Here is a 27,648-nt window from a genome sequence, read left to right as displayed (position 1 = left end):
TAAAGTGATACTTTAAAACAAAGAATATGGATTAACTCCCTGGAATAGAACTATTGATAGTACTGCTTCAGAGTACTACATAGACAACTTCCAGCAAATATACTTTTGGAAATTTTGCAACAGCACCCCAGAAGTTGGCAATTACAGCTGCAGTAGTCTGTGCGCTTTGGAAGCAGTCAACTGAATTTTACATGTCCAGGGTTGGACTACATCGCTGCAATCCGATGTAACAATCACAGCCTGATGTATGCTCGTTTCCGAAGCAAGTTGAAGGGCCCTTTCTCCTTGGCCAGAGTGGCAGCCTTGCCCGGCACCTCGGAGCACCCGAGTACCCCCCGCCCCCCGCGATCGGCCTGCACATCTCGAGGCTGCCGACGAAGGCGCAAGCGGGAAAGAGGCCTGAAGCCCCGATGAAGAGGAGGCGCCGTCGCGGTAAATCTGCGGCCTCGCCCCGGAAGCAGGAAGCGCCGGGCCTGCTAGCGAATTCCACTTCAATTGATCGGCTCCCTTCTTCGGTCCCTGCGGGCTTGCGGGAGCTGTCCGGGCGGTTCATGGGGTGAGGCGCTGAGGGTTAGGGCGGGAGGCGCCGCTGGGAAAACGGCAGGGGCGGCGAGGAGCCGGAGGGGGCCCGCCACTCGTCCAACGGGGCTAGGCCGCCTCCTGCCGTTGCGGGAGAGCGGCTGGGGCTCGGCTGGGCCGCGGAAAAATGCCTAGCGGTCGCGGCCCACTGCGGTGGCCGCCCAGCCTCGGCCGCGCCGCTCCGCCCGTGTGGATGGCTGCCGCCCTGTGCAGCTGGTGCGAGGAAAGGAGTCACGGGAGCGGGGGAGGCCGATAAACGCAAGGCCTTGGCCTGCTGCTGCCCCTTGGCCCGGCCACCACGGCGGCGGCGCAGGCAGGGGAAGCGGGCAGCGCCAGAGCTTGTGGCCTCGCCTTCCGTCGCCAGGGTCCCGCTGAGTCTTGGCAGAGATCTGAGATCAGCTGTGCTTTCGGTGCGCTGAGATGTGCGAGTCTCTCGTCGCCAGCATTTACAATCTGAGCAGTGCTGTCGAGAAAAAAAGCTGTAGGTTTCCGATTTGGCCCATTGGGAGCGATGGAGGTGATGCAGTTGGGAAGGCTGATGTTCTGGAAGGGGCGGTCTGCCAGCTCTGGCGGGAGATAGGTTGTTTCCTGATCTGGTGAAAATTAGGGGGTTCTTCTCTTGTTTAATTTTTGACCTCATTTATATCCTGCCTTTCTTCCTTGATGGGGATGCAAAGCAGCTTACATAATTTTCCACAGAATCACAGAGTTGGAAGGGGGTCATACACACCTTCTAGTCCAACCCCCTGCCCAATGCAGGATGAGCCTAAAGCAACAGCTCTTTGAGGTAGGTTAGGCTGAGAGTGTATTACTGGCCCCAAGTAACCCAGCAAGCATCCATAGCAGAGTGGGGATTCGACCCTTGGCTTCCCATATCCTAGTCCAGCACTAACCACAGTGAAACACTGGCTCTGTTTGCAGTATTTGCAGATCAGAAGTTCTTTCGGAGACTACGTTGCTGCTGAAGTAGCAGGTTGGCTAGTTGATAAGGGTGCTTTCTTTCAATTACATCCTGTTCATAAATTATCTTCCCCATGTGTTCTTATCTGATCTTGCCTCAGTAACCCATGCAATTGTAACCTTCAGGTTTGAGTACTGTCATATGCTGTTCATGGGACTGCCCTTAAAGGCAACTCATATTGCAATCCTATGTAGTGTCCTTCCAATCTAAGCCTGTTTAAATTCTTAGAAACACTGGAATAACTGGTTAAAATTTCACTGCCAGAAACTTCAGCTAGTACAAAGTGTGGCTGCTCATCTCTAGATGGGGACAAGCCATTAGGAAGATATTACTTCTTTTTTAAATTTAAAAGTTTAAACTTATCAATAAAATAAAAAGTATTCAACAAAAAAAACCTTTTTTAAAATGGCCTCTCTAGTTGGCCATTTGTTGTTAGGCTCAGTTAAGGTGCTGGTTATCTCTTTCAAGACATGAGACCTGCTTATGTGAAGGACTGCCTCCCTCTATAGGAACCCATATACTAATTGCATTTCTGTCGTCTGTTTCTGCTGTCTGTCCCATCTATCGGAGAAGTATATTTATCGTGAACAGATGATTGCCACACTGATTCTGTGGCATGGCCTGCTGGGGAACGCTAAGAGAGCACTTTCTTTACCAGCGTTTGGAAAGGCCAGTAAGCAGATTCTTTTTCAAAGGACTTCTTGCTGAAATTGATCACATTAAGAGATGGAATTGTGGTTGGCACCGCATTTGTGATCTAATTTGGGCACCACATCCAAGGGTACTGAGGAGAACCTGCTACTCACATCTGATTGTGACACAGGGTAGGATTCCAGACCCAACTCATATACTGTGTACAGTAGTCATAGTGGCTGCATCCACGTGGCTGTTTTGCTCTGCCTTGGCTTCCAAACAGGAATTCACCTGTTTATAATTAGCTGCATAACTGGAACTCTAATCCTAGTTATATTACTTTCAGGAGGGCTTGCTAACCAGATTGTGGGAGTGTGTCATATGAACAGCTCAGAGAGGAGCGTTGGTAGGGACTATAGACTATGCTTTTGGGTAGTGTCTGCTGATGTAAATATGCTTTTGTTAGGGAGTTTCCATGTTGCTAAAAATGCCATGTTAATTAGTTATGCTTTGTTTCAGAAAGATGTGCTCAGCTTTATGTTTGTTTTCAAATTTTCTGCAACCAATACCCTATTACATTTGCTCACGGAATGTCCTAACTGTTGATTATATTGTATTTTATTTGTATTGTGTTATCTGCCTTGGGTCTCAATGACAAAGGTGGATAATAAATAAATAATGAATGAATGCATGGTTGGATGCCAATGCCTCTGCATTTGCAGTAATAGTAAATTCATAACAGAGAATCATTGCTGTGTGGCTGCAGCCTTTGAAAATTTAAAATTAAGACAGCTGAGTCTCATCCAATAAGCTCTAGAAATACAAGACAGCTTTTATGGGTTTTGAAAGTGTTGTAGTATAATGTTGGTATACACATATGTTTCTCTTATCTCTGCATCATCTCTAAAGTACTTCTCAGAGTTTTAAAACCTGAGTACCAGAGGGAACAATGGTACAAATGTATACAAGCATATATATGGGCAACAAGCGTATACATGGGCAACAATATGACCCATCTGATGCATCTATCGTCTATTTCCAGCCTCTGTTGACTTTATAAACATTTGTTTCAGACTCATAATGGTATTGTTCCATGAGTAGCATGAACACTTATTCAGGGGGGAAATTACTATGTTGTAAAAACTGAATATCCCAGTTGGCAGTGAAGGAGATGTAAATGTGCTCCCCCTTTCTTGCTTTCCTGCTTGCTTGCTTGCGTATTTATTTATTTATTTGTGTGTGTGTGTCATTTATAGTCCGCCTTTCTCATTGAGACTCAAGGCAGATTACATAGTGTGAGATTAGTACAATCAGTAGCAAAGACAAGGGCAGGTATTTCCATACAGTGTTAAGAACATTTCCATAAACAGTGTCATAAGATAAATGAGTACAAGTTTACAAAGATATAGCATTAGCAAGAATCCAATATGGGGTTGAAGAATTGCTGAAACAGAACATAATCAATTCTAGGACTGACATTAAACAACATGAAGCACAGATAGTATATAGGAGTACATATTTAAGCAACAGATAATATGTAAGGCAACATAATGGTGAAATCTGTGGTTCCTAACTCATTAGCAAAACATCTGAGACCCCCCCCCCCCTACAATACCACCCTCCTATCAAGAGAAAAAAGCCTTTTTGAATCATTCGGTTTTGCATTGTTTGCGGAAGCCAGGAGTGTGTGTGTGTGGGGGGGTCTCCTGACCTCCTTAGGCAGGCCATTCCATAGGGTAGGGGCCTATACAGAGAAAGCCCGTGGGCTGCTGTTGATTTCGCCCATGTGCAGGCTGGTACCTGCAAGAGACCCTGTTCAGATGAGTGAAGCTGCCGTGGAGGGACGTAGGGATGGAGGTGGTCCTGTAGGTATACTGGGCCAAGGCCATGAAGAGCTTTGTGTGTAATAACCAATAACTTGAATTGAGCATGGTAACTGATGGAGTGACTGTAGGATGGGAGTGATGTTCCTGCTCCTGCTCACTCCTGCTAATAGTCTAGCTGCAGCATTTTGCACTAATTGGAGCCTCCTTGTTAATTTATATGGGAGACCAATGTATAGTGCATTACAGTAATCAAATTTTGATGTCACCATAGCGTGGATCCAGGTGGCCAGGTCGGCTGTGTCAAGATAAGAAGCCATCTTCAAGTGCTTGTCTGGCACTACCTATGCAATTCCCCAGGCTGGTTCTCTGAATCTAGTAGCTGGAGCTGTGTGCTCAGCTCCCAGCACTGGGTCAGGAGTCATTTGTTCCGTGCTGTACACTTTTTCAGCACTATCAGAACTGCTGATCAACTGCTGGGTGTGTGTATGCCTGAATCCAAGCCAGTCTCTCCTCTTCTCCCCTTACTTTATGTGGTGTTGAGAGGAAAAGTACAATAAGAATTGTGAAGGTTGTCTTATATTGGAAAATATAGATACAGTAATTGCCTTAATGCATCCGTTAATAGTTTGCTTCCTCCAGTTAGCATCCAGTGAATTTTGATCTCTGCAAAAGAAACTCCAGTATATAGTTGCCTGGGGCCATCATACACCAAGACCTTGAAGGAAACTACAGAAATAGCGTAATGTTTTGGATGCTTTCTGTTCTCAGCATATTGATGTCATTATTCAAGAGCAGGGTGGCCTTGGGGCTTAAATTGCCAGGAATTTCACAAATATTCACATCGTGGAAGAAACAATAACCAAAAGAGTTTGATGACTAAATGATATTTTATTATAGCTAAATACTGGTATACAAATGCTAACAATATGGTATCTCAGACTTTGACATTCAATTTTGTTTGTATGGTTGCTCTTAGTGTCACTTGATCAGAATAATAATAGTAATAATAACATTTGATTTATATATTGCCCTTCAGGACAACTTAATGCCCACTCAGAGTAGTTTACAAAGTATGTCATTATTATCCCCACAACGACAAACACACTGAGGTGGGTGGGGTTGAGAGAGCTTCTAGAAGCTCACCCAAGGTCACCCAGCTGGCTTCAAGTGGAGGAGTGGGGAATCAAACCCAATTCTCCAGATTAGAGTCCTGCACTCTTAACCACTACACCAAACTGGCTCCATTGTTGGTTAGATCTGCATTTGGAAAGAATGGGTCAAGGCCAGTCCACATTAGAGGAGGTGCCATGCTTTCTGTCAGCTGAAAACCTGACTCTTGGTATCTGTTATTTCTCTGCTGTCCTTTGTAAAGTATAATTTTTAAATCAGTCTTTTTAAATCAGTCTTTTAAAATCAGACTAAGGATCCATCTAATCTGGTATTCTTTCTACCACAGTGGACAGCCAGAAGCTTCTGGAAGGCCTGTGAGCAAGGTGTGAAAGCAACAGCCCTACTCTAGTGTTTGCTCTCCAGCAACTGATACTCACAGATATTGGCTGCTGAAGTAGCTGCAGAAGTTCAAGTTACAGTACTAAAATGTTTTCCTTGTGTTTGAATGAACTGGTCTAATCAGCACTACCAGACAACCTTGCCATCACAAAGAAACCTTGTTTAGATTGGGAACTTCCTGTGCTTCCCTGTGGTAATTTTTTTAAGCACATCCTTGAGGCAATGGAATATTTAACACTTTTGAATCTTTTCCCGTAGGATTTTTCTCCAGAGGATATGGAGCTTTCTGCCAGCGAACTCAGCATTTATGATAAACTCTCAGAGACCATTGACTTGGTGAGACAGACTGGTTACCAGTGTGGTATGCCTGAAAAAGCCATAGAGAAGTTCATCAGACAGCTTCTGGAGAAAAATGAACCCCAACGAGGGCCCCCACGATACCCTCTTTTGATTGTTCTCTATAAGGTAAATTGCTGTGTCCTTATGGAAGGTGTATAGTACGTTGAGGCCAACAGAGTATGAAATACAGCAGATCCAGAGGAGTTAGCCGTGTTAGTCTGTAGTAGCAAAATCAAAAAGAGTCCAGTAGCACCTTTAAGACTAACCAATTTTATTTATGCTACAATAAAATTGGTTAGTCTTAAAGGTGCTACTGGACTCTTTTTGATTTTGAAATACAGCAATCACGCAATATAAGAGGTTGGTGAAAGCTTAAGTCACTGCAGTCATTTTTAGCCGTTGCACTTGTTGTTTGGGAGGAATGTTAGAATTGGCACATAGTATAAAGGGTGTAGTTTCTAAATGCCTGACTCAGTCTGGTTGGTTGCCTCAAGCTGATTCCAGAGAGGTGTGTGTTCTAAAAGATGGGCACTTCAAGTAGCATTCCTCATTGAAAGAAATACACAGATACAAATGATAAAACCCCCTACAAATCTTAATTCACAATGCCATCATGTTATTTAATATGGGTAATAATATAGCAAAATATAACATCTAATGCCATTATAATAGATCTGTTATATAGTTCAACATGTATACCCAATGTGGTGCTATCATTTTATGGTTACTCTTGTATATAAGAATGTTCAAAAAATAAAGTACTTTAAAAAAAGTACCATTCCTCATGATGGTTTCAGACTTCATTTTTTTGCCAGAACTTCTGTTCTCTGTCCTATTCGAAGCTTCCATCTTTGTTCTTGCTTGTGATAAAGTCCACCCTGGTCAGAGATGGCAAGTGTTCTCTCTGACCTTGTTGAAACATGCATGAAATAAGAATGTGATGACATGGGGATCTCTGGAGAACTCTTGTAACTCATGTGCCCTGTCACCAGGGCTCATTTTGAGGGGGAATGCACAGGACGCAGTTCCGGCAGTTCCCCAAAGAGGTCACATGTCAGGTGGCCCCGCCCACCTGACTCTCGGCCATTTGGGCCTGTTTTGGCCTGGATTGGGCCTCTGATGTGTGGTGGATCACTCTCCCACTCAGCAGCGGCCCAATCCTGACCATTTTGGGCCCCTTTTCAGCCATTTTCAGCTCCTTTTTGCCATTTTGGGCCCAATTTTGGCCCTGAATGGCCAGGATTGGGTCCAGAACAGCCAGGATAGGTGATGTCAGGGGGTGTTGCATATGCAAATCAGTTATGCTAACAACACACTTCTGGTGATGTCAATGGGGTGTGGCTTATGCTAAAGCATTATGCTAATAAGTTATGCTAATGAGTTCTTCCAGCTCTTTTTCTACGAAATGACCCCTGCCCGTCACTAACCATGCCCTTACGCCCAAACAGTTCTAACACCTTTCTGGGCTAAAATGGCCCAAAGTCTCCCCAAACTGCAGCTGGCACTGATGAAACAAGATGGATTAATTTAATTTTGAGTTGTTTCCCAGTCTTGGGTAATTTGTGTTCTGAGTACAATCAGTACAATCAATTCCTCACTTTAATTTATGGCTCTGGTTGTTTTTGCATGTGTGTGTTTCAATTGTAGTTACACTGCATCATTGATTTAAATTTTGTGAGAATGAAGAAGGCTTAGGCAGAAGGCTAAATAATGCAAGAGTACATCTGGCTTGAAAATCTTTTTACAGAGTTGATGATGTTGCAAGAATGTATGCATTTCACAATTCGTAAGCAGATTTGTCAAAAGCATTTTGTTGAAATTGGCAATAAGTCTCATTTGTGCTTCTTGGCAGAGACTATTGGTACAGATAAACCTGTTTGATAGGTGCATGTGAATGTTGTGAAAGAGAGAATTTGTTATTGATACTCATGAAGGTTGAGGTAAGACTTATATTCCCAGCTTTTGCTGGATTTGAATTTTGGAGTTCAGAAAAAACAAGACAGCAAAATCTGAATTAACTGTAACCTTTCTCCAATACATTACAATAAAAAAACCAAAACACAACAGCAGTGTAACATCTGTTTGCTAGTCTCCACCAAACTGTCACAAAGCAGAGTGTAAGCTGTTCAGTTTTCCGGTTGTATGTTCGGAATTCTTAACTGTTCCTTAGGGTTCCTTGTTTACTGACACAGGAGGCTGCGCTCTTGAGAGCCTATTTATGTGTGTAGGAAGTTTGTGCGGTAGTTTATGATCTGGTTTGCCTCTCCCAGCCTCTTTGCCAGTTGACACAGCAAACTACGGCAACATTTCAAACTATGTACAATGGATTCTGTTTTACTACTCAGCTAACTGCTGCACTTTCCTCCAGTATAAGAGGCAAAGTTTCTTGTGCTAGAGAAAAGCTGTGTGTGTTGGAAGGTGGTATTACCGTTACCTGAGTGGAGTGGTAGGAGGTAACCTTACGTAATTTGCCATGCTGTTTTGAAGGCTGCTCTATGCAGTGAGAGAGTGCAAGTGAGTGGAAGAAAATGCATTGTGTGTGTGCTGAATAAATTGCCTGGTTTCTAGATTATGGTCACAGAGTAAAAGGTTATGTTGTTTTAAAAAGGTGTGCATATGCAGAAATATTGGCAAACTTATCTGTTATTTTGTGCAAATGTAAATGATGAGTAAGAAGTCTAACACCAGAAGTTGCAACACGGAGGTTAAAAGTTGTTTATGTAAGCCAGTCATAATGGATAAACAGGAGTCTCCTTGATACTTGAAAGGGGAAGTTTCTCACTCTGAATATAGATTTAGTTACTGTAGTGTGATTAATTGAATTCCTGTCTTTTTTTGCAGGGCCTGATTACTTTGGGGTTAGTTTTACTAACTGCGTATTTTATGATCCAGCCGTATACCCTTTCACCACCCGAGGCTACACTCACCAGAGCCCATGCATGGGGCTCCCTCATCAGTCACATCCGGCTGCTGCCTTTGCCCATTACCAAGAAGTATATGCTGGAGAGTAAGGGAAAAATGTTTATATTTATTTAACCGTAACAAATATAGAGAGGAATTGGAGAGCAGTGATGGTGGCATACATAATAAATACTAATTAAAACAGGAGGATGGCATGTACTGATGACTCTTTTACCAAATCAAATTTTCCTTTTTGTAAGGAGCAAATTGAGAATTGCAGTAAACATTAATTAACCCATCCACTGGCTTAAAGTCATCTTTTTGTCTCTCTATAGTCTTAGCAAATTGGCTGTAGTGTGTTGTGAGAAATCCACATGGCATGCAGCCTGGCAACATGCTATGAATTTTCTCATGTTATACAGCTGGTCCCAGACCAATCACAAAGAGAGAGAGAGAAAGACAAATTTGTGAAGGAGAAATTAAGATAACTCTAAATTGGTTTTGTAATCCTAATTTCTGTAACAGCTTTCTAAAGCTGTTGTTGATCCTTGTTCTGAAATCTTATCCTGGTCAAAATTTTCCTAACCTTGCACTTCTTTAAGGGGGGATCTGTGTGTTATGAGGGGGAGAAGGAAGAATTTGGTGCTTAGTCCTTTCTCTTTTTTTTTTTTTTTGAAAAATTTTTATTGGGTTAGAGCATTATTATTTTTACATTACATTCAATTTTCCCCTAATTTTTCGTTTCTAACCCCCTCCCTTTCCCCCCCTTTTGTTGACTTCCAACAGCTTTCCCACCCTCTGTCCCTTTTCCCTTACTTCTATAAAATTCATCTGTCTAAAACAAATATACATTCTCCATTATATTAAGCAGTACATCTTTAACTCCTTTACTTATTATACACCCAAACCGTACGTCTTTAGATAACCAATTTATCCCATTTTCCAGTTTTGAATATTTCTATATATCATAAACCTATACATCATAAACCATAAAAATTTCCCACATTTAAATCAAACAATTTGATTTATTCTCTATATATTACTCATTTCATCTTTTTATGGTAATTCTATCTAACTTATCACATAGTCAATCAATTTAACTCTTCTATGCATTCAGTTTGGTGCATATAAATCTTATCAGAGAAAGAAAATATTGTTAGTTACTCAATCCTCATGTTTAAACCTTATCATTAATTATTCTCTATCAGTATTCTATCACTTAATCTTTACATATCTATATATATCTCGATCAATTAATCTAACTGCTTATAAATTCACATTTCTCTTCCTCCCCCGGTAAAGTCACCCCTCTCTTTTATACTTTTATTATACTTCAGTAGTTCTCAAACTGCCACAGTTTTCCTCCCACCTCCCATTTCTTCTCCAGATATTGTTTCAGCTTCTCCCAATCTGTGTTAAACTGCCCTGAGTCCAGATCTCTCAGTTTTCTTGTCATCTTGTCCATTTCAGCCATGTACAGCAATTTGTAGATCCAATCTTCAATAGTTGGCACTTCTTGTACTTTCCATTTCTGCGCATACAAAAGTCTAGCTGCTGCAGTCATATAAAATATCATCGTCCTATGATGGGCTGGAATTCCCTCCATTCCCAAGTTTAGCAGCAGGAGTTCTGGGTTCTTATTTATTTGAAACTGTAAAATTTCACTCATTTCTCTTATTATTTCCCCCCAGAACTGCCTAGCTACCTCACACGACCACCACATATGATAGAGGGACCTCTGGGTTGCAATTCTCGAGTTCACACGATACGCCACATCTAGGATAGCCACAATTTCCTCCTCCTCCTTCCCCAGGTAATCAGCCAACACCTCAGTCATCTGTTCTTGCGCTGACTTCCCTTCCACTTCTGGCAGACCACGAAAACGAAGCTGCTTCTCCATGTGTTTAGTTTCTGCAACTGACATCCTCCCCTTCACCAGCCTCATCTCTGTTTGTTGCGTGTCTATTAAATTCTCCATCGCGTCTTCTACTGTTTTAACTCTCTGCTGCGTTCCTTGTAATTCACTGCTAATCGTTTCCACGCCTTTTTTCACTTCTGACAGCTCCGACTTTACTGTCTGTGTAACTTCCTTGACCTCTTTAATAAGCTCCAATTTCGTGTCCTTAAGTTCTTTCATCATGTCTATAAGTTTTTTGTCCAAATTTTCTATTGCCGATTGCCACTCTTTTTTCGACATCGTGGGGCTTGCTTTAGCTCGCTCCCACGAATCTGCTCTCTTCCTCAGCTCCGTGGCGTATAATTAAACGTTTTCCTTTTTTTTAAATGTCCCAATCTTTGCCAAAATTAATTTTTTATATCCAAAATGTCGGGCGTCTTTTCTCTATGGTTTCTCTATATTATTGTAATCCAAGATGGCCTACTTCCTCTTCCGCTGAAGCCACGACCCTTCCACTTTCAAAGATGGCGATTCCCCACTTCCTGTCCTTTGGCAAGGGCCGCTTCCCTCCAGCCACTCTATTGTTGTTACGCACTTCCTGTCTCCCGTCTTCCCACAGCAGGTCTCGCGATGGTGTCTTTTTCCCACAGCTCCAAAACCACAGGTATTCAAAACAATAGTCCGATTTTTGTAATAACTTCTTTAAACTTAGTCTCTTTTAAAATACAACTCCTGCCGAGTCTTCACCTCCTTTTCACTAGTCTGTTGCAGTTTAAAAATCTACTTTCTTTCCTCTCTGTTTTTATCAATCTGTCCCGTTTCAAGAGATAGCGATCTTTACCTTCTCTTCAACTTTCTCGGGTTGTAATCGCTGTTTCGATCTTAAATTCTCCTCTCGACTTCCCTCCCCGATCGAAGCTTGGGTATGTAGGTCTTATGCCAGCCGAATTGGCCCCAAAATTGCCGCAGAGATTATAGCTGACCCGTCGCAAGGTGGGACCTCAAGGATCGGGGGGGAGACTCCTTGTGTAGAGCCCCCCCTCGTCCGAGATCTAGCTCACCCTAGGGTCTTGAGCGTTCTTTGCCTGCTCCCCGCCTGAGAGCAGTCGGCCGCGGGTTATTTTCACCCCTCCGGCCGGTTAAAACGGCAATCCGGTCAGCTCCACAAATGGAGCTGCGTTAGACCTCCATGAATCCCAAACCGGAAGTCTCGGTGCTTAGTCCTTTCTCCATGGCCTGTTTGTCTGATCAAAATTGCACCCCCTCTTCCTCTGCAGAGTTCTAGAATTGTTTTTGCAAGATTAAATCTTTATCTGGAACCCTGAACAGGAAGGGAGGCAATGATGAGGGATGGATGAGTTGAATGAAAACCAGCCAGTTGAATGTGCTTTTCTTGACATTGCAGCATTTGAAGACTGCTCTTTATTTTAAAAGATAATGCTGAGGCTTCAGTACCCACACGTACATGTAATTTGTATTTTGCCGCTTTGACTTCCGATTTTTAGCATGTGAATTTGGAATTAAGTCTCCTTTTCAATGTATGTGAAGTTGCTGTGTATTGAAATAGGCTATTAATCCATCTCACCTGGTACTGTCTACTGACCCTGATTAGCAGCAGCTATTCAAGGGTTTTCCAGACCTGTTACTTGAGTAGATGTCAGGGACTGGATCTGAGATTGTCTCCCTGCAAATCTTGTACTCTTTCCCTTGGGAAAGGGCCCTCTCCTTTGGGGCTTTCTCAGTAATGGAATTGCTGCTCATATTCGCTCAGGAGAGTTTTAAAAAAAACTGTTATGAGGTAAACTAAAATTTTCATGCTGTCTCAAGTGTAACTAATTGCCTTCAGTTCTGGAAACTGAAAGTGCCTTAAAGACTTGTTGCTGTACAAAGCCATAGGACAAGGGTCTCCAACAGGTAGCTCACGAGCTGTTGGTAGCTCGCCAGTAACAGCAGAGTAGCTCAGACATCCTTTAGCTCAGACATCCCCAGAACAAGATCACCAAAAAAAAATCTGCTCTAGGCTTTTAAAAAAAAATGTTTTATAGGATTTTTCTTTGTGGAGCTTAGCTGATAGTTTCATATCTGGTGCTCTTTCTAGTCCATGTTTTGTTTTCTAGAACAGAATGAAAGTTGGTGCCCCAGTGTCCCCACAACTTGCAATATTTTTCATTACTCAGAAGTAGCTCTTACTAAAGAAAAGGTTAGTGACTCCAGCCTAAGACTATTAAGTGTTGTAAGACCTGCCCAGGAGAGTTGGAAAATACCTTCTATAGCAGTATAATTGTATATTTAATTGTTGAAATTTGATGGCTGTCTTGTAATTAAGGATCCCAGTGGTGGGCCACCTCTTGGTGGTTTGCCTGCTTGCCCATTGGTTGCTGCTAACTGGTGGGAGGTTGCAGGCCACCTGGTGATTGCCCAACACTGGCAGGCACCACATGCACAAGCGTGGCACGTGCTTTCCTGGCTGGCATGATGACATCACTTCCAGAAGTGATGTCATCACACCTGCCATGGGAGTGTTCCTGCGCTTCTCTTGGGGCCGATTCTCAACGAGAAGGGTATAGGGGCCTGGCAACCCTACTTGTAATACATTTTTAAAGAAAATGCTTAAGGATAATGCATATAGACCATGCAGAAAGCTGATCTGAATTTCTGTGTTGATGTCAGTTTATTAGACCATTCTTTGAACCTTTCCAGCCTGACAATTATCAAGGTTTCGCCATCTCCACAGTCAGCAAAACCTCCATCTTAAATGTACCTTAATCACTGTAGACTCCCTTCCCATGGTCCCATCCTTGTTAGTCACTCCCTGTAGCTCTTAAGCTTGGAGGTAATAAAAGGGAGCAAAGGCTGCTGCTGTTGAATATTTTAAAAATACAAAGAAAAGATGTAGGTAAGCAGCTTCTCATTGTTGGGAAGGAATCCTGTTTGGATGCTGATTCAAACTAAGCACCAAGTGTCCTGGAAATAGTACTGTTTTAGACATGTCTGTTGCTACATTTTAATTTAAGTGAAAATGATTAAGCACTGGTAGGCTTTGGGGAGTGATAGCCTGCTTAGTAGCCTCCCATCATCATCCTGCTGTTGTCCCTTTCACCCTATTTTCCCTCTACCATATAGCTGCCAGAAGAGGGAGTTCTTGTTACCTCCTTGCTCCCCAGGCCTCTTTATAAATAGTGCAGCAAATCGTGCACGTGTGTGTTCCTGATCTCTTGCGATAGTCCTAATTTGTTCAAGAGCTTGACCATTTTTGTTGCACAGGCAACCAAAAACAATGATTGAAGTCTTGTATGAATAAGGAATTTTGCAAGAATCCAGAAACTGGTATGCACAGCTTGACATGTTAGTTTTAGAGACTAAGGGAGTAAGGAGAACTACATCTTCAGAGGTGGGAGCCTAGGGCAGGCAGTGCTGCTGCAGTTGTAGCAATGGTAAGGCAAGGGGGTGGGGGTGGCTACTGTTAGTGGTGCCTCAGGCACCAAAAGATCACGAGAGCTGTTTTATCTGCAGTAAAGCCCATTCATACCCAGTAATGTCATTCTAGAAACACATGAACAAGTCTTCGCTGAAAGAAGAAGAAGCGAACAGTTTCACCCCCCCTTTCCTCTTTAGCCTTCCAGCTCACATGGCTATTACTCTACATGGGTCCTATGACCATAGGAATAAACTTTCTTGGGGTCAGAAAGGACTGCTTTGGGGAGGTGAAAGCCAGGAAGGTCCATGACCCTTGCACTGAATCCAATCTGATATGGATTGACATATGTTTTGTCCCTTGGTATGAACTTTTGGATATGGCTGTCTGTCCAGGAGTTTGGACCAGAAAAGGGATGCATATAGCTTCATCCAGTTCAGGAATAAACAAGGAGGAAATTAGCCCTGTTATAGTGGATGACACTTAAGTCCCAAAAATGTGGCAGCCACTTTTTGGTCTTCTAGGTGAATAGGCATGTTGGTCTGCAGTAGATTTGAATCCAGTAGCATCTTAAAGACCAACAAGATTTTCAGGGTGTAACCTTTCAAAAGTCAAAGCTTCCTTTATCAGATACAAGTAGGAGTAGAGATTCCTGATACAGTTTCCTGCATTTCCTACTCCTAAGCATTTCTCCCCTGCTCTAATCAAGGTGCATTATACCTTCACATCCTATTCCTGATTCTCTTCTTTGCAGCCCCCTTCCCATCTTCTGCCTGGGATAGAAAGGCTCAGGGATCTCCATTCCTACTTGTATTTGATGAAGGGAGCTTTGACTCTTGAAAGCTTATACCCTGAAAATCATGTTGGTCTTTAAAGGTGCCACTGGACTCAAATCTTGCTGTTTTGGTCTTCACAAAAGGTCCCTTTCATACAGTTTCTAACACCTTTTAACTTCTGAAGGCAAATGGTTTTTTAAAAAGGTTTTATACTTCTTAAGGATATAAATGCAGCAAAAAAATTCAGAGCAAAACAGATTTTGGAAAACCCATATGAAATATTCATTAACTACAGGAGGACAGTGTCTTATCCTTAAGAGGTAAGAAATCTCAAAGAAAAATCAGTTTGCATTCAGAAGCCAAAGTAGCCTTTTTGAAAGGGATTTTAAGATTTAAAAGAAACATCCAGCATTGATGACTTGAATTTTTGTATCTTAAAACGAGGATAGCAAGTAGTGGCCCAGGGGCCAGGTGCATACCTGAAGGAACTTTTATTTGCCACATACTGGCCCTACTGAATATTTATCAAATTATAATAAAAATTTGCTCACAGTTTCACCTGTAAGGGGAGAAAGTAATATTTCAAGTTGTAGGAAGGTCAGTCGCACTTTTAATACTATACCTTTCTTGATTTGTTCATAAATGTTAAGTTCTTATGAGAGATGGTAGCCATATTCAAGTTCCCTGGATCTAGGTGACCGAATTTGCATACTATGCAACTATTGGCTAATTATGAAAATCAAGCATTTTAAAATCACGTTATGTATCAGTTGCACTACTTCTTCTCCTGTTAACTACTACAGAAGTTGGGGAAGGATCCTAGGATACATATGTACCTGATCCTAAATGTTTCCATGTAGAATGTTCTTGTTCGTGTCTCCTGCCCCCAAATAAAGTCTATACTTCCTTGTACAGTATTCCTCGGGTCTTGGTAAAAGCCAGGTTTAGCAGGGTCTTCATAGACCCATGGTCACAAACAAGGTTCCCCAGCCCATCTCCTTATAATTATTATATGGCTTCCCCCAAATTAGTCTGATGACAAATAATGTCTAACGTTGACTTTTACAAGTGGATTATTTTACCTTAAAATGTTTTGAGAGGCAAAGGGGGCAATATTTTGAGGATGTGTAAAGTGCCTTAGGCACTTGAAAGGCTGAATTAATTACATATTTTTCTATCCACTAGGTAATGCCTCCAAATTTGGCTCCTGATAACTTACTAGTGCACCATCTAATATTATTTTCCAGTTTGGAACATCTAGAGATCTTTCCCTTTACTGTTGCTTTCAAAGCTAGCGAACAAATGGACAATGCCTTTTTATATTTTTAGAGAGAAAAAGAGACTCCATTTTTATTACATTATTGTTGTTTTTCTTGTGTAATTTGGAAACTTGCAAGAGGATATAAGATACTTTTCCTTAAAATTACTTTTAGAAGCCAGTTAAAAAAAAGCCCTAAGAAGCAGAAAACACAGATGAATGTACCAACTGCTATTGCAGGCTTTTCAACTAAGGGATGCTCAGAAGTTTCCATTGCATAAAATAGGGAGAAGACTGTCTATACATGCAGACTTTGTCTTCTGTCTCCAGACCTAAAAGGCCCACAGACATACTTTAAAAGAAAGTTGGGAATCTGGGCCTGCCCAAATGGGCACCATGACTAGATTCCATGTAAAACATGGCCAACCAGGCAATATGGCAACCCTAATTGGGCCAGTTTTGTTATAAAGCCTTTGCTTATATGGTAAAACACACTAAGTTTTGTCTCATGGACAATTCTGGGGAAGCATGCCTCCTTCCCAAAATGCACAAGCTGGTCATGGCCACTAGCCATAGTGACTAACAGGAACATCCACAGGCAGTAATCTCTGATTTTTTCTGGGACTTCCAGGACAGTTGGCTGGCTGCTGTGTAAAACTGGTTGCTGGACTAGATGGACCCCTGGTCTGATGCAACAGGACTCTCTCTTCTTATGTTGTTACTTTAGAAAGATAATGTCCACCATCCTGTTTTAAATGTGTATTAATAGAAATGCACTGCTGTTTTAATGATGTTTTAATGTCGATGAATTGTTATTGTATTTTAATACGTTGTTATCTGCCCTGAGCCCACCCGCGGGGAGGGTGGAATAGAAATTTGAAATAAATAAAATAAAATAAATAATTTCCATAGAGTACTTCACCACATAAGTGAAATGCATATACAATATAAATATTTAAATGTTTTTTAAAAATGCTAATGGTAATTACAATCAATATTAAGCAAGAAGTAGTTTAAACAACAGATCACAGCAAAGTATAGTACAGAAGTACGTCTTTTAAACGTTTTTACAGTCTTCCTAAAAATGCTGAATAGAATCAGAGAATTTCTAATAATAGTGAGTTTATACTGAGGGGCCGCTTCCTATAGGGCCCTTCTACCAGTCATGAGTAATCTTCCATCTGAGGATGGTAGCACTGGCAGAAATAATTAATTTCCTGAGGAGATGTGCATGGGAATAGATATTCCTTTAGGTAGGTTTAGGTATTTATTAGGTACACTGTTCTGTCCACTAGCTTGAAGTTTTCACTGTTTTGTGTTACCATGACAGTAGATGAGACCTCAAAATATTTTAAACCAATCGAACTTACGGTGTTTTCTCCACTGGCATGTATTTTGTCAGTTGGTCTGTCAGCTTCTTGTGTTAAGATTCTTTGCAGATGAATATGGTATGGAGTTGCATCAGCTGTGTTGAAATTTAAAAAAAACAGACCCCCCCCAGTGAGCAGCTGTGATTGTAGCTGTTTTCTTGCCATTGAAAGGAATCTCTGGGCTCGCTCCAGATTAGCAGAAGGAAACCATTATTATGCAAGGGGATGATGATGTGTGAATATCCTTTGTCCTAATTTAGGTCAGTGGGATCTGTATATTCCTGTTCGTTGAAATCCTCATCCAGAGTGGTGAAAGCACTTTGTTCTGGGATGAGAAATCATGGGTCTCATAATCCAATTGACTGTGAAAAATTTGGTCAGTGTGACCTTCAAAGTCCCAGAATAGGAATTGTGGTGGGGAAGGTGGAAGAATGACTGTGGTGCGTGACTAGCGTGTTGGACTAGGATTGGGGGAGACATACTGTGTGTGCAATCCTAAACAGAGTTACTCCAGTCTAAGCTCATTGATTTCAATGGGTTTAGTAACTCTGCCTAGGATTGTGCTGTTAGTCATGGAGCTCACATTGAGCCTGTCACTTAAGTTGCTGCAAGAAGAACACTGTCTGGGATTCTATGGGGGTATTCTTTTGGTGCAGCAGCAGCTCCTCTGGCAAAACTTCAGTGGACTAGGGAAGAGTGATTGTTGCCAATTCCCCCTCCTGCTGCAGCTTCCCATTTTGTCCTCCACACTGTTCTTTGAATTTGTTGACCCAAAGGAGCATGTATTTTGTGGAAGAGTATGCAAAGCAGGCTGCAGTGCAGCAGGGAATGAGAATTTGCTTTCATCTAGTACAATTCCCCTTCCTGGATTCCCTGGGCTTCTTGGAGAGAGAGTGAGATAAAAATGTCTGGGTAGATAGTTAAGCTTTGGAAGTTATAAAAACCCAGTGTTTCTCCAAGAGATTAGACCCATCCTTCCTTTATAGATTTAAACTGGTTCAAAACCTGATGAACTATGTATTTTACTGTTTGAAATCTATGGAGAGGGAAAGTTCTTTGCAAAATCACCAGTTGTGTGTTCTAAAAGGAAGGGTTCCATTTGTTTTTCCCATTGGCTTTTAAAAAAGTGATAGTACTATGCAGATACTCTCTAATAGTATTAGTTTCTCACAAATTGCTGAATACCTTGGCATGGCAAAAACAGGTCAGAAATAATTGTGGGGTGTGTGTATTTCTGTCAGATTGTTTGGAAAAGCCAGAAACAGAAATTCATAGTTGACGAGAACTTGATACAAAGCCTGAGATGATTTCAGGGATGTACAAGGTTGGGAAAGATGTTTAATAAGGCAGTTTCAGAAGGTACACCAGCAGTCTGTCTTGTCAGCAATAAATTATTACTGAAGGAATATGGTTGATAGAAGCAGCAAGGGATCTTTTCGTGTTACAGCACCCTTGAATGGCACCTCCAAGTCCTAATTTATGAACAAGGGTGTGGTTAGTAAGATCAGTTCATCTTGGAAAATCTGCAGCAACAATTTCTATCTTTTTGGCTGTCCACCCTAATTTAGCCTGAGGCATGTTTGACTTGCAGCCAGATTCCAGATCCTTATAGACTAAATCCATTGCCTCGCCTCCATTGGGTCTGCTGAAGGGTGTGCACAAAGATTCTTTCTCTCCCACCAGAAAATACTATGCCTCAAGGGGATGCTGTCCATTTGCACCTGCCCATCTGCAGTTTCTTTACACCATTGTGGTGTGAACAGTAACATGATGCCCCAAAGCTCTCTTGAGGGTTCTGTAATGTTGTTGGCAAGTGTACTGAATCTCATTGTAAACAGCCCTTATTACAAATATAACTAGGGCCTAGTAACAGAAACGTGTTGGCACATATTTTTAAATGGCCAGACTGGCTTTTTAGGGATGGGTGGTTTTTTAAAAACATACTTTTATATACAGATTTTTTTTACTCTAATTTAGCTGTTGAATTATTTATTTGAAACTTCTGCCAACTATCCAGCTTCGCGTTATTGGGAGAATCTAAAAAGCAGAAAATTCTTCCCTTGTGTAGGTGGTTGGGGGAGATTCATTGGGAAAATTCCCTTCGTGATCACGAATAAGGTTGGCTCTCTGAAGCTTAATGCCCAGTGTATTCCAGTGGTGTTAGAATGTTTTAAATTTCTGAAGAGTAGCTTTGTTAGGCCCATTCTTCATGGCACACTTTTAAGCCGGCGATGCTGAGCATTCACACTGATTGGTGCTGAAATGGCTTGGGGTCCCATCATTCTGCACTGCACAATCTTGAGGCGATTTGGTGTCTGCTGACGAATTGAGATGCGTCTGTTTGAAGCTGCATTTTGTGAGGGCTAGAGCTAATGTAACTTCTCTTTTCATGGGTTCTATGGGGCTTAGGAAGCAACTTTCACAAAATTTTAAGAAATAACTTTTTTTCTTTTAAACTTTTTAACAATTAATAAAATACAACTTAAAAAAATAACTCTTAAGTGCAACCATACAAAAAAAACCCCTCCAAATCAACAATGTCCTTGAAAAGGCAAACAGTTCAACATCCAAGAAGTGATGAGTCCTCTCTCATCCATTCGAAGCAACTGTACCCCAGGCTTCTGTCTTCTTGTTGGGGAATTATAGCCCTGCAAAAAACAATACACTCCCAGTAACACCAACCAAACACAAGACACAAACACCACTTTAAATCATATTTTACATACAACATTTGATTACCTTATTCAAGGCGATAAGAGCTTATAATTTATTAAGCTCCCCAGCAAACAGCCTCCTCCTCTGCAGCCTGCCTCTAGCTTCTGACTCCACCCAACTGGGCTAAACCAATTAACCTCACAGGGGTTACACTAACATCATTAAAAAAGATTTTTTTTTGTATGCATCATAATGTTGCAGTGTTGGAACTCATTCCTCCCCACCACCCATATTTGCTGGTTGGGGGAAGACATGAACTTTTTGTGCTTGTTCCACTCTCATTTATTTTTTAAAGCTAAGCCAGGAAAGGGTTAGAATGCTGCTGCTCCATTCCCTCCTGGCAGCTTCCCTGCAGCTGTCGCGCACAGGGCTGGGCACAGCAGGCAGGAGGCTCACTGGTACTGCAGGGCTGAACACAGCAGGCAGGAGTTCAGTATTGCAAGACAGCAAACCAGGGTCCAGGAGTCAGGCCAGGTGCCAGGGTCAGGCTATCAGTCAGGGAGTGAGAGAGCGGCAGGCAGAAGAGTAGTCAATAGGCAGGCCAAGGTCAAGTCCAAACAAGCAGTAGAGCAAGGTACACGAACGTCCAGGTAGCAGGGAGTGGCGAGCTGAGTTGCTTCCACGCTTGGTCTTCTCAGCGTCTTCCTTTATTGCTGTTCTAATGAGGGCCAGCTGTTGCCTCTCCCTCGAACAGCTCTGCCCGGCGTTGTGCTAATAGCCGGCTACTCCTCCGCCTTTCCAGAAACGCTGCCTTATCTCTAAGTTTCCTCCTTTCAGCTGGCCCCAGAGGCTCGGATTTCGCTCTAGCCCTGGGGGAGTCTTTGTCTCTTACAGCCTCTGTGGAGGTTTCTGGCTGTTCCTCGTCCCTGACAGTCTCTGCAGAAGCTCCAGGCTGTTCCTGCTGAATTCCCTCTGGAGCAGCAGCAGTAGTTTCTGACTGCTCCTCCTCTCCCATAGCTTCTGCAGGGGCTTCCGACTCCAGAGGAGATTCTGCTGGCCCTTCCTGCTCATCCTCTGAGGAGGACTCTGAGGCAGTAGGTAAGGTGGCCAGTCGGGGCTGGGGCTGACTCATGACACCATCCCCCCTCCCAAGGCCCCCTCCACCGAAGGGTCTGGGTTTGCTAGGGTAGGTCCGATGGAATTGGCGGATGAAGCGGGGTGCGTGGAGGTTCTCGGCTGGTTCCCATGATCTGTCCTCGGGTCCATAGCCCTTCCATTCCACCAGGTACTGCAGACGGCCCCGGTGCCAGCGAAAGTCCATGAGCCGTTCTACCTCGTACTCTTCCTGTCCGTCCACCAGGACCGGGGGAGGCGGCGGTACAGGTTCACGGAGGGGGTGTGGAGGTGCTACCGGGGTGAGCAGGGAGCGATGGAACACGGGGTGGATCCGGAGTGTTGGCGGGAGCTCCAATCGGTAGGCAACAGGATTGATCTGGGCGGTAATTCGGTAGGGCCCGATGAACCGGTGGTCCAATTTCTGGGAGGGCCGCTGTGTCGAATGTGCCGAGTGGAAAGCCACACCGAGTCCCCCACCTTCAAAGGGTCCCCTTCCCGGCGTCGCCGGTCCGCGGTTGCTTTGTAGGCCCGTTTGGCGCGGTCTAACTGTTCCCACAGAACCAGGTGTAGGGCCTGCAGCTCCTGGACAAAGTCATCTGCTGACGGTACTGATGAGTTTGGCGTTGTTCTGGGAAAGTAACGTGGGTGGCGTCCGTAGGTGGCCAGGAATGGGGTCTGGCGTGTGGAGGCATGCACTGAATTGTTGTACGCAAACTCGGCCATGGCTAGGAGGTCTGCCCAATCATCCTGCTGGTAGTTTATATAGCAGCGCAGGTATTGCTCCAACGTGGCATTGGTCCGCTCCGTCTGCCCATCGGACTGTGGATGATGGGCCGAGGACAGGTGAACCTGGGTTCCGAGCAGTGTCTGGAGGGCCTTCCAGAAACGCGAAGTAAATTGCACCCCCCGATCTGAGACCAGGTGCCGGGGAATCCCATGGTGCCGGAACACGTTTTGGACATACTGGTATGCCAAATCTTTGGCTGTAGGCAGCGATGGGCAAGGTACGAAGTGGGCCAGCTTGGTGAACAGGTCAACAAACACCGCAATGCATGTATGCCCTTTAGAGGGTGGCAGGTCCGTGACAAAATCCATGGAAACAGTTTCCCAGGGCCCCTTGGGTGTGGGCAGCGGTTGTAACAGTCCTGTTGGCTTCCCTGGAAGGTCTTTGGCCCGCTGGCATGTATCGCAGGACTGCACGTAGCGAAACACGTCCACCTGCATACGGGGCCACCAGAAATCCCTGGACAATAGGTGCAAGGTCTTGTATCTCCCAAAGTGACCAGCTGCTAGGGTGTCATGAGCAAGCTGCAGTGCCTCCCCTCGTAGAGCACCTGGGGGAACATAGACTCGGCCTTCATATGTAAGGAGGCTCTGTTGCAGGAGGTAGCCTGGGGGGTCTGGCTGCGCGGGGTCCTGTAGTCCCTGGGTGATGCGTTGTGTCCAGGGGTCCGTGCTTTGAGCTTGCCGGATCCGATCCTGCAGGGCATCTGGGGCATTGGTAGCTGCAAACCACTCAGGAGCCAGAATGGTTGTGGCTGGCGGCTTCTCTCCTGCCTGCCGGCTGAATTCAGGTTTCCGGGACAGGGCATCCGCCAACTTGTTCTGTGAGCCAGGGATGTATTGGATAGTAAATTGAAAGCGGGAGAAGAACAACGCCCATCGGATTTGGCGTTGCGTTAGGTTTCGGGTGGTTTGCAGATGTTCTAGGTTACGGTGGTCTGTATATACCACCACCGGATGCCGAGCTCCCTCCAAATGGTGCCGCCAGGTCTCAAAGGCAGCCTTGATGGCCAACAGCTCCCTCTCCCAGATAGTGTAATTCCGCTCAGCTGGGGTGAGCTGTCGGGAGTAGAAGGCACATGGTTGGGACACCTCGTGGGAGGAGCGTTTTTGTGCTAAGACTGCCCCCAAAGCGGTGTCAGAGGCGTCAGCCTGCACTATGAACGGGAGGCTCGGATCTGGGTATACAAGGACCGGTCCAGTCGTAAACCGGGTCTTCAGGGTTTGAAAGGCCTGTTGGGCTTCCTGGGTCCATTGGAATGGCAGGCGGGGCCGTGTCAATCGGGTCAAGGGGACGGCTAGTGCAGCAAAGTCAGAGATGAACTGTCGGTAGTAGTTTGCAAACCCTAAGAAGCGCTGAACCTCTTTACGGTTTCGGGGAGTCTGCCAGGAGAGTACCGCCTCGACCTTAGCGGGATCCATCTGTACTCCTTGGTTGGACACTCGGTGTCCCAGGAACTCAACTTCTTCCCGGTCAAATTCGCATTTCTCGAGCTTGGCATACAACCCATGCTGTCTAAGTCTCTCCAACACAGAACGCACATGCTCCCCATGCCTGGCAGGGTTGCGGGAGTAAATCAGAATGTCATCCAGGTACACGATGACATAGTGGTCGAGGAGGTCCCGGAACACGTCGTTGATGAAACGCTGGAAGACCGCTGGCGCGTTACATAGGCCAAAGGGCATTACCAGGTACTCGAACTGGCTGTAACGAGTCCCAAAAGCTGTCTTCCATTCATCCCCTGACCGTATCCGGATGAGGTTATATGCTCCCCGCAGGTCTAGTTTAGTGAACCGGGTTGCTCCTCGGAGCCGCTCTAAGAGGTCAGGGATCAGAGGTAGGGGGTAGTGGTCTCTGACTGTAATCTGGTTAAGGGCCCGGTAATCGTTGCATAACCGCAAGTCCCCTCCCTTCTTTTTGACAAACAGGACTGGTGCAGATGTCGGAGAAGCTGAGGGTCGGATAAACCCCCGCGCTAGGTTTCTTGCCGAAAAGTCCTTGAGGGCCACTCGTTCTGGCTCCGACAACGAGTACAGGCGTCCGCTGGGAAGGGGTTTATCAGGAATCAGGTTGATGGCACAATCGTAGGGTCTGTGCGGAGGTAGTTGATCAGCCCCCTTCTCCTCGAACACGTCCGCGAACTCTGCATAGCGGGGTGGCAGCAGGGATCCCTGGACCTTGGCGTCTGCGCTGGTGAGCAGCTTCGGGAGGGGATCCGGCTTCCTGGTCGGGAACTGGACGACTTGGCGCTTCCAGTCGATGAGCGGGTTGCTGCCCACGAGCCAGGTCAGCCCCAGCACCACCGAGAAGTGCGGCATGCAGACTACATTGAACTGCACGTGGTCCCGGTGGCCTTCCACAACTACCTCCACCAGCTCAGTCTCGTGGGTTACTGGACCGGATTTCAGTAGCCGCCCGTCGATGGCCTCCACTAGGGCAGCAACGGGTTTTTCATGCAACGGGATGTGGTGCTGATGGGCAAACTGCCGGTCCATGAAACTCCGGGAAGCGCCGGAGTCGACCATGGCACGGGTTTCCACGCGCCGCCCGTCTGGCAACTGGATTTCTAGGTGGAGGAGGAGGTGTCCCCCTCCAACGTCAAGGGCCCCATTGGTGTAAACCTCTCACCCCGGTCCGCGTGGGTCGCCGCGAGCCGGGGCCGGTCTTTTGCGGCACCTTCTGGGTGGCACTTTTCCGGGCAGGCGTTGGCATAGTGGCCGGCCCCGCCACAGTACAAGCAGAGCCCCTGGGTGCGTCGCCTTGCTTTCTCTGCGGCCGTAAGATGGGGTCGGGCGCCGCCCAGCTGCATGGGCTCCTCCCCTTCCGCCCCCTTAGGAGCAGTGGGGGTGGAGGAGGGGCCTGCAGGCACCGGCCGGGGCACCCTTCCCCGCCAGGCCCCTTCGCTGCGCGCCTGTCTCCGGGCTTCCAGGCGCTGGTCAATGCGCTGGCACAGCACTACAAGGTTTGGAAGGGAACTGGGGCGTTCTGTTCGGGCTAGCTCATCTGCAACCTCATCAGACAAGCCCTCTATGAACTGGTCCTGCAGCGCTGCCTCGTTCCACGCAAGGTCCTGAGCCAGTAACTGGAATTCCGTCGCGTAAGTGGCCACGGACCCCCGTCCCTGACGGAGCCGTCGGATGCGCCGGTTGGCGCTCTCAGCCTTAACGGGGTTGGCGAACGTTTGCTGGAGCCGCTCCACAAACCCAGTGTAGTCTTGCAGCAGCGGCGATGATTCCAGGAGCAGAGGGGTAGACCATTTGGCCGCCTGGCCTTTCAAGAGACTCAGGATGAAGCCCACCTTGGTCTTATCATCAGGAAAGTCTCGGGGGCGCAGGCTGATGTACAGCTGGCACTGGGCTAGGAAGACAGGAAACTCCTCCACATTGCCCGCGAACTTTTCTGGTGGACTCACCGGGCACTTGGGCGTTTGTTTCGCAAACTGCTGTGGAAAACACTTGGGTTTTTTTCCTCTTTGGCATTAGGAGAAGCCTGAAACACCGGGAGAGAGGAAGTTAAAAGCAGCCATTTAACCCTTACGTGGCTTTTAAAGCCAGCAGGGAATAAGCAGCAATGTTAGGACTTGTTCCTAATGTTAGGCTTTGGAAAAAATATAAGAGAGTGTGTGCATACCCGGGAGGAAGGAAGTAAATGGAGAAGCAGCCTTATGACCCTTAATACACTTTACTGATAAAAATGATGGAAAAGGAATTCAAACAATTGAGGAGGGTGGGAATGGTTACCAGCGGACAGACCAATTATCTCCTGGGGGAAAGGAGGAACCGTAGTTTTTGATTCTGCACGACCATAACACCCGCCAGCAGTGATTGGGCAGTGATTTCACAAAAAAATCGCAGAATGTTCACAGGGGGAAAAATGGAGAAATGATGGACAAAAACCATTTCTCCTTCCCATGACTTCCTTGCACATGTGGAACTCTGGAGAAATTGGGAAGCAGAATAGATTCTGAAATGCTGTAAAGTGACTGTGTGGCTGGCATGATGACACTGTTAAAGAAATTGATGGTTGTTCATGGATTTGGCATCTGCACATATGATCAAAATTTGTCTGAGGCAGGGCACACCATACAGAAATGAGCTTTACAAACATTTTATCAGCTTTCTCTGAAAGCTTCCAGTGACAAAAGTAATGAGGGAGGAGGAGGAGGAGTAATAAATGGTGCCTCACCCTTCAGGTTATGCAAAGTCTGTAAGTCTGCAGCTGAGTTAGAAATTGATCCTATGGGGATCAGAGAGCTTTTGGTGAGTTGGGTCAAGGTTTTATATAACAGCTGCAGGGAATGTCATTTGAAAAATCAGCAGAAGCTGTGGTATGGGAAAAGGAGGGGTCCTGCCCACGCCATTTTCCTGACCCCAAACAGCTCCAGTAGGGAGTTATTTGCATAGTTTTTAAGTTAAACTGCCCGCCAGGACCATTTCACCTCAGGAAAACAGCAAGGGGGGATGCAGGAGCCTCTCCCCAAGTTTTGAGCTGAATCAGTCTCTTTTTTTAAAATGGCATTCCTCACAGCTGCTCTGTGGCTGCAGGGAAAACAAGTCAGGTCTGGGAAACCTGGACCAAACTTGCAAAAAAATGTATCTTGTAGATTGGACCTCAGTTCAGTACTTTAACCACTGGGAGCTTTCCATTGCCGCCAGACTTCTGCTTTTGAAAGTTGGCATTTTGTGCTACTCAAACTTGTAGGTTATGTTAGGGGAACTGTTGATGGAAAATTTCTTGTAACTGGTTTTTAAAATGTCTCAATGAAGTCAGAAACTGTTCCTGTTATTGTATGGCTCTGGATTTGAAAGGTAAACCTATTTATAGAAATTCTAGTTTTTGTCTAGAACCAGTCTCCATGCAGAAAAAGAATTAATTTTCTCTGTAAGAAGGCGCGCACGCACGCGCGCACACACGCACACACACACACATACATATATAAAATATCTTATTCCCAGTTTATAACAGGTAGTTCCATGATTTGGGGCAGGGGAAATTAAAAAGAAAATACACTGCAGTCGCTGAGGCTGCAATTTGAAGCAGAAAACTTGCTGAAGTGAGAGAATTTAATCTTTTGTGTGTGTATATGCTGAAAAATCCCCCCCCAACCCCACTGCTTTTAGTCCCTAAAAAGAAAAGAAACAGGTTCATACAGTTCTTGGCTCTATAGTAGGTAAAGAAGTTGAAGATAGAATATTTGTGAGTATTTTACACTTAAGTTCTGGGTAAGGGTGATTGCAAAATCAAACTAGATTGGATTACATATGTAATTGAACATAATTCTTTACCACCTGTTCGTGGAGTGCTTGTTGGACTGAACTGTATCCAGCAGGATTTCTGATGAACAATCCAAGCAAGTTCATTTTAAAACTTATTTTTCCCTCTTAGTGTCAGAAGAGTCTGTGGGCATTGGGAATCCCCCCCCCCCGCCGCACCTCTAAATGCTACAGAAGCTCACTGCAGTTTCACAGATCTAGTGGCCTTGGTGGATATACCCCCATGATTTTCCTCTTAGTAAATGTCACTAGACGGTATTTGGAAAGATTATGATATTTCTGTGATCTTTGCAGACAGAGAGAAAAATGGGAGTGGGAGGAAGGGAAGGAGAGAAACATTCCTTCTCTACACTTGG

The 27,648-nt window shown here is 44.8% G+C and overlaps 1 protein-coding gene across 1 annotated transcript in view; it reads left to right on the top strand.

The window, feature by feature from the left end:
• Positions 1 to 397: 397 nt before the first annotated feature.
• The window catches only part of C5H6orf89 (chromosome 5 C6orf89 homolog), a 41,943-nt gene continuing 14,692 nt past the window's right edge, over positions 398 to 27,648 (top strand). Inside the window, exons 1-3 of the mRNA XM_054980616.1 lie at positions 398 to 556; positions 5,767 to 5,973; positions 8,689 to 8,854. Of these exons, the coding sequence (XP_054836591.1) occupies positions 5,785 to 5,973; positions 8,689 to 8,854 (355 nt within the window). The 5' untranslated portion in view covers positions 398 to 556; positions 5,767 to 5,784. The remainder of the gene's footprint in view (positions 557 to 5,766; positions 5,974 to 8,688; positions 8,855 to 27,648) is intronic.

The sequence above is a fragment of the Eublepharis macularius genome, chromosome 5, assembly GCF_028583425.1.
Source record: "Eublepharis macularius isolate TG4126 chromosome 5, MPM_Emac_v1.0, whole genome shotgun sequence".
NCBI classification, from domain to species: Eukaryota; Metazoa; Chordata; class Lepidosauria; order Squamata; family Eublepharidae; genus Eublepharis; species Eublepharis macularius.
The sequence above is the reverse complement of the archived record's forward strand: the minus strand, read 5'-3'. Positions and strand labels throughout refer to the sequence as shown.